At 41.8% G+C, this 7403-nt stretch overlaps 1 protein-coding gene across 3 annotated transcripts in view; it reads left to right on the top strand.

Moving 5' to 3' along the window:
- Positions 1 to 1897: 1897 nt before the first annotated feature.
- Positions 1898 to 7403, top strand: part of USP15 (ubiquitin specific peptidase 15) — a 60740-nt gene continuing 55234 nt past the window's right edge. For all 3 annotated transcript variants that reach the window (XR_009274797.1, XM_058805993.1, XM_058805992.1), the window contains exon 1: positions 1898 to 2003. Coding sequence is in view for 2 of the 3 variants with exons in the window: in XM_058805993.1 (XP_058661976.1) it covers positions 1915 to 2003 (89 nt within the window). In the remaining variant the exon portion in view is untranslated. The remainder of the gene's footprint in view (positions 2004 to 7403) is intronic.

Here is a 7403-nt window from a genome sequence, read left to right as displayed (position 1 = left end):
GCTCTGAGCTCTTGGGTGTTCTTACATACTATATATTATTTTTGTATTATAATTTTGCCTTTATTTCAATGTCATCATCCTCACTGACAAATCCTGACAGCGCCTGACAAAATACTTTGTACTGCCATGTCTGCATAACAGCCTTCCTTCTATTCTTTTTCTTTTTTTTTTTTTTTTGCAGTTCACATATCTAAATAGCACTTTTTAGTGCTGTTTGTAACAGCTACATGCTAGTAGACTCTAAGTGTTAATTAGTTAATAATGCCTAATAGCTTATAATACTTAACTGGCAGCCTGAGATACAGTGTCAGTCACACCATGGGGCCGGATGGAATGACTTGGGCACAGGAAGGGGCTGAGGAAACAATTGCAGGCATTACACTGTGAAATACAAAGTTGTGTTTCATGTCAGGTACAAACAGGCGATGTGTGTAGTTGTGAATGCGAAATGTGTGGACCCTGACAATGGGAGAGCTGTGAATTCTAATAATAACTGAGGAGAATAAAGCATGGAAAAAGACCTTTGAACATATCTTTTGTTTGCAATTAACCCTAGTTGATTTAGGAGCATTGGAAATAAAGTGTTAAAGATGTTGCTTTTTGCCTGCACTTAATCCATAAAGAGTTCTGCAATAATAACCTTTTGAAGTATAATTTTAGAATATTACTTGTATCCTTGAAACTATAGCTTTGGAATATATATAAAGGAAATATGCTTATCTCACACCTTATTGAAGCAGAGAAAAACAGCTTGAGAAAGGAAGATGAACATCACCTCAAGGGTTTATGGTTTTGACCAAAGGGAAGCTGGACATCACTGCTATAGGATTTATAGTCTCTGCAGTTAAAAGGTGGACACACATCTGGGGAGCTGGACCCCACGAGATGGGATTCATCTTTCTTCTTTCAGAAACTGGACTGTCACCATCTGGGGATACTCCTTTGAGATACATCCCGAGAAACTAAGATCACAATAGTGTATAGAATCATGATGTAATAATTTGGAATAAAAATTGCGGAAGAGTAAAAAAATTGGAAATAGAAACTGCTGAAAAAGGTGATGAGTACCCCTATAAATACCTGTAACCATCAATTATCGGTGTGCAGTTGGAGGGAAAACTCCCCCCACTGTACCCAGCGCTGTATTGCTCATACTTTACCATATTAAATAATAAATTGATTGCTGCTTGAATATTGGCCTAGTCAAGCTTCTTATTCATAACAACACACTAGCTAGATCCACAAGAACAAACTCTTGTTTTCAAGTGTTTGCAACCAGCACCCTAGCCCTAAATTCCCAAACCATTCTGATTCTTTGAAATATCTGTACAGACGTGAAGACAAAGAGAAACCTGGTTATGTAATGTAATAAGTGGATATGTGGCCTTCTTTTTTTTTTTTTTTTCCTTTTTTTTTGTGTGTGTGACATGCCAAGCAACAGGTTGCACTGATTGTACAAGGTTTAGGCAAGAGCGACTGAAACAAACTCAACAAATCATCCGCTTGCTTCTGCGAAGGTCTGCAAAAGGTAATGCGAGTTCACACCGACTATCTGAACCCGCCACGGTATTTGCACAACACAGAGGGTATGATCATAGCAATTATGGTGATCCAAAGCACTCATCCGGCAGCGAGGCGTAAGGGCTCTAATTACGCACGCTCTCCAATTAAGGCACTGAGGGAAATGCCGCCAGCCCGCCCCTCCCCGCTGTGGGGGCGGAACGGGACAGAACGGGACCGGGGACGGGACCTCCCGGCCGCGAGGGGGCGCTGCCCCGCCCGGCCCCGCTCCGGCCCCCGCCCCGCGGCTTGTGGGAAGGGCGGGGCCGCGGCCACCCCCTGCAGGCGTCACTCCCAGCATGCAGCGCGGCGCGCTCCTGCCCCTGCCGCCGCTGCCGCTGCCGGGCGGAGAAGATGGCGGAGGGAGGCGCGGCGGATCTGGAGACCCAGCGCACGGACGTCGCGGCGCTGCTCAAAACCGCCCTCCGCAAGGGCGACACCTGGTGAGGGAGGAGCGGGGGGGCTCGGGTGGACCGGTGCGGGCGGCGTCCTCCCGCCCCCGGGGCCGCTTGGCTGCCGGAGGGACCGACCTCCTTCCCCTCGCCCCCCCACCGCCCGCTCCCGGGGGCGGCTCGACGTCTCTCCCGCTGCCGCGCAAGTGGAGGCGGGTGACACGGGCAGGGAGGCAGGGCTGTACCGCGCGCTGCCCGCCGCTCGGTTCCCGCAGCTGCTGCCAGGCGGGGAGCGGCCGCCTGGGCGCGGCGGGGCCTCGGCCTGGCCCGGGCGGCGGCGGGAGGCGGCGAGGTCAGCGCCCTGAGGGGAGGGCACGGAGCGAGCGGCGCGGCTGCCGGGGCGCGCTGCCGGGCCGCAGCCCCGGATGGCGGGCCCGGAGCCCGCACCGGCTTGTTTTGGCTGAGCGAGGAGTGTTGAGGTGGGGGAGAGGAGCTCTGCTAGCAGGCGTTTCTTCCATTTTCCGGGCTGAAATGGCCCCGGCGTCACCTTCGCGTTATCAGAATTGATATCTGTACTCTGGCCTAGGTGCCCTGAGACCCGTCCGTGGCTGTGACAAGCCTTGAGTTTAAATTTTATTGTGACTATAAACGTGTTGGTTTTCTAAGAAAGAGTCCCTGAAGGTGCGAACGGACCCTTATGACGCGTTTGATAATTATGTTTTTCTAGTCAGTCGTGAAATATTCCTCAGTATGTCATACAAATTGTCAACAGAATACTCCACGTTTTAATAAGCACCTCTTTTTGGCGTGTATTTGGTAATTGAGGTTTTATAGTTGTAGTGCTATGAGGCTAGGAAATGGGACCTTTTTTTAGGAGGGGAAAAAATAAGGAACTGACACTTTTTCCACGACTCAACCTCTTCATCTCTTCCTGTGTGAAACTGTCACCCAAAGACAAAGGCTGAAGCATTAACTTACAGAAGATTAACTATGAATACACAGAAGTAGAACTAGCCCACCTCATTTCAGCTGTCATCACTCACTGTTCCAGTTCTATAAAAGACTATATTTAACAGTGTTGATACTGCAGCATGTGTCAGAAGCATACATTCTGATGCATTATTCAAATACTGCTGAGTATATGTTCCGTTTTGGCATACGAACAGACTGCTCTTGAAACTGGAAAAGTGTAAGAAACTAGAAAAAGAAAATTATTTCACATGGTAGTGCTGAAAATGACCAGCAGTAGTAAAAGCGTGCTCAGGATAGATGTCTTCCAAGACTATTTTTTTATGGTTCTGTTGGGTAATTCCCAGTTACTGAAACAATGTTTCAGGCAGTTAATATTGTTCAAAGTGATAGTGCTTTTATGACTAGTTGACGGCGTGACCGAAACAGTGAGTTTAATGTGCTGTTTACTTTTTTTAGTACGCTCGATATTTTAATACAGAAGAATCAGTTATGTGGGAAAAGCTTCTAAATGTTCTGTGAGAATATATCTAGCTGTGGCTGATACTGATATAAGTCAAGTGTTTTAAAACTGAATAAGCTACAGCAAAGTCCCATTAAGTTTTACTCGTGAGCTGTTAAATGGAGCTACATAAATGTGTATGCTTGTGCATTCATAGGATTTATGTTTTGACTGTGCAGCTATCTTCACAAATTGAACGGTACGTTTAGTCCTAGTGCTTTGTAGAGGTATTTTGTAAATGGCTTTTAGGTCTTTTGGGACATCAGTAAGGAAACAACACTTAAGGTGCTGTAAGCCATGATTCAAAATTGCATTGATTCAGTAGTAAATACTGCTGAAAAAAATTTCAGGAGTGCCATACCAACCTGTTCTGTGTGAGCTTTCAAACACTCAAATGCAGTCCTTTTAAAAATACTGGCTTGTACATCAAAAGTCTTTTCCATGCTCTTCAGAATTTAGAGTGGAGAGAACACTAAGCTACATATAGAAAGTATAAAGCTTTGGGGGTTTTCTCTAAGAAAAAAGCAACTAAAGAATAGAGCAAAGAGAGGCAAATCTTAAAAGCATCTATGAAGTGGCTGATGAATTTCTTTGTTCATCATGTACACTGCAGAGAGAAAGAAATAAAATTGACTTGAAACGCAGCATTTTTAGAGTTGGGTATTGGAAGAAGAATTGCTAGAACTGGAAACTGGTTGAACAGGTGGTTTAGTAAGCTGTAGAATTTGTTCCATTAGATTTTTTTAAGAGTTGCTTGGGAATTGCATGCATGAGGCTGTATTGCTTCAGTGGACAGACAAGGTTAGTGTCTTTTAACTGCTTCAGCTGCAGGGACAAGATTTTGGGCTAGTTTGTCCCAGTGGTCTTTTTTTGCATTCTTTATGACCAGTTAATAAATTATTAAACTCTGAGAGATTGAGGATTCTTCTGTTTCTCCATTTATCCTAGTTTTCCAAATATACATTAAATAAAAATGAGATTTTTCCAAGAATGAACTTCTTTTGTTTATCAGTTCTTTTGAGTCATGTTGTCTACTTTTGTTAGTAAGGTCAGTATAAAAACTACACTTTTGTTCCACAGAACCTGAATTAATAGAAGTTTTACTTCTTGCAGTATTGTCCAAAGGATCTTCAGGTTCTGTGGTTCTTATCTCTATAGGAAAAGAGAAAATGCTGCATTTCATTGAATGTCTCACAGTTTTAGCATCCAATACAATTACATCTCAGTATTCTGAAATTCTACTGATGCTTGACGAGTGAGGAGAATTTATTGTATGAGGAGATTTTACCCTCTCATTTAGAATCACAAAAATTATTGGTTGTTACAGCTGCAGGCAAATCTGAACTCACTCAGTGCCTTCTGCTCTCAAATTGAAAAGCTGTTGATGTTCATCAGATTTTAGGCATAGTATAATTTGTGTGACCAACTGGTCTGATGATGCAATTTAATGTCTTTGTGGCTGCAGTGATATTCTTGAGAACCTTGCCAAGTTTTTCTGTGTTTACAGTATCATGGAAGTACAATTTTCAATACCGAAAGTTACTGATCTTGGAACAATTTTGTCATAGAGGGGAGGACTGTCAGTTTTTGTATGTGACTTCGTGACTGATATCTCTGTATTTTTTTCCCCATGTTAAAGTGTGATTTCTTGGGTTTACCTTTAAAACCACCTTCTGCCCTTACTTCCCTGTAGGTCCTGTTCTTTTGTGGCTTAGTCAGAAATGTCACAGTAGCTTGGATATGACATTACAAATGCTTTCACACTCTTGCACATATTGTCCCTCCATGATCTGGGATATTTAACTACCTTTCTCACCTTAAGGTATCACCTGCCAATGAATGTTTTACTAAAAGTGCATGATAGTGACTTAAAAATAGCTAACAGCTCAGCAATCAGTTTTACTACTTTTTCTTTCTCTTCCTTCCAGAGTTTCCCTACTGTTCTTTCTTTCATCTATTGCTTGCCATAACAATTTGTGAGCTGATGAGAATATAGAAGTTACTTGGGTAAGAATTATGCAGTTACAGTGGACAAAAACTATCACATGGAGTTTATTTAGTGGCTAAGGGAACAAATGCAATCATTGGATGTTTGAATATGGAATACCAAGTAGCAGTATAAATATGTACTGTATACAGAATATAATAGTGAAACCATTCTACTGTCCAGTTCTTGTGTCCACATGTGAAGGAAGGTGTTCATTTAGAATGAGTTCAGACATCTCAAAATCTAATAGGGAAAGCAGAAGCCTTGTCTTTCAGAGAAGAGCTTGGAGAACCTCTGTCTGTTTTGCTTGAATTTTGAGTTGTGAAATAGTTACATAAGAGGAAGAGGTCTTCTAGGATAAGAATTTTTAGACAAACAGATAAAGATTTAAGACACTATGTAAACTGAAGCTAGTCAGATTTAGGCCAGAAGGAAGATGCTGATTTTGAGCTCTGTTAGCCAGTGAATTTTGGTGCCAGTCATCACTTCACAAGAGTGATAAGAAAGATTCTTAATCTCTTCTTGGTTTTTAAGGCGAGCAAGTTAGTAAAACCTCAGAAGTAAAGTATTTTTAGTTTTCAGATGTGTCTGATACACATCACTTCTGAAATTCTGCTGAGTCTAGGTAGTGTACTGTTGTTATCCAGGCAGTACATTTCTTGGATGGTGAAAAAAATATTCTTTTCTTAACCTGTGGGAATTTCATTGCCTTTCCAATTGTAATACTTGGTCACTGAAGAGAGTAAGTAAAAACAAGTGGGGTAAAAATCCTTCCCAGTGAGTGATCAGTAGATATGACAAGTTCAACCTTAAGGGATTTTTTCCTCCAGAAGTGAATTTCCCCACTGAACATAAAAGCATTTTAATTCTGGCTGCAGTAAAAACTCATGAAGCCTGATGTACATCTGTAGCTGTACGTAATAATCCTGTGCCATCATTGATGATAGCCTTGATGCTGAAGTGCTTTGCTTTAATAGCATTTTACACTGTGGACTTCAAAGCACATGCTGAGCTGGAAGGGACCCACAAAGATGATCAAGTCCAGCTCAGCCCTGCACAGGACATCCCCAGGAGTCAGGCCGTGTACCTTTTTCTCAGTGCTATCCTCTCAGTGTTCTCCACATTGCATCCTCCATCATTGCCTTGTGCGTGAACAGAGCCTGGACTGAATGTTAATGGAAGGTTTTACTGGATTTCACTGAGGGCATGATGAAATGTTATGGACCTGCACTTCAACAATATTTACAATTACATTCTAAATTATTTTGATAACTTCATAAAATGAGAAACAAGGAACACTATGTCAGGGTCCCAAGGATAGATTAAGATTTGGATGGGGTTTTATTTTCAAATGAGGTTTACGTTGCTGATTTTGACTTTTAAACCTTGTGGTTGAAGTTTGGTGTTAGGTTTCTCTCACTGCATAAGGATTGGTGCTGTATGTGACTAGTGGTTTACAAAGATTTTAATTTTTCTGGACAATGCTTACAGTGCAGATGAGTAGATGTATTTTTCTTCTGTAAATTGATTAGGTGAGGTGAGAGCGTGTTAATATCATGTTTGTTCCAGGCTTTTGCCTGAAAATTGATTTGTTAGATTATTTTTTAATGAAAAGTCTTTACTTAAATGGAAAATTTCTAAAGGTATACAAAACACTTATATTGTTCTTAATATAATGTTCACACTGAAATTTTAACATAGAATTGCACTCCCCTAATTTTAGCTGAAAGGTACTTTTTGGTCAGTCTCTTGGTTGAGGAGGCCTCTTTCGGTCTATGGATGAAGAATGTGCCTCTTAGGCTACTGTAGCACATTATGGCAGGGGGGCATATCAGGAGCTGTAGGGAGAATTTTATTTGCTGATTTGAAATCTTGGTGCATTTTGTTGAGCTAAGCACTTATTTCTGAAGAGGGATCTGGGATACTTGGACGGATTTCTTAAAAATGGGAGGTAAACTATATCTTTTTTTGTCTTTGACCCCTGCACTTTTTT

This window comes from Ammospiza caudacuta, chromosome 5 (assembly GCF_027887145.1).
Source record: "Ammospiza caudacuta isolate bAmmCau1 chromosome 5, bAmmCau1.pri, whole genome shotgun sequence".
NCBI classification, from domain to species: domain Eukaryota; kingdom Metazoa; phylum Chordata; class Aves; order Passeriformes; family Passerellidae; genus Ammospiza; species Ammospiza caudacuta.
Note: the sequence above shows the minus strand (reverse complement) of the source record. Positions and strands in the feature narration are given on the sequence as shown.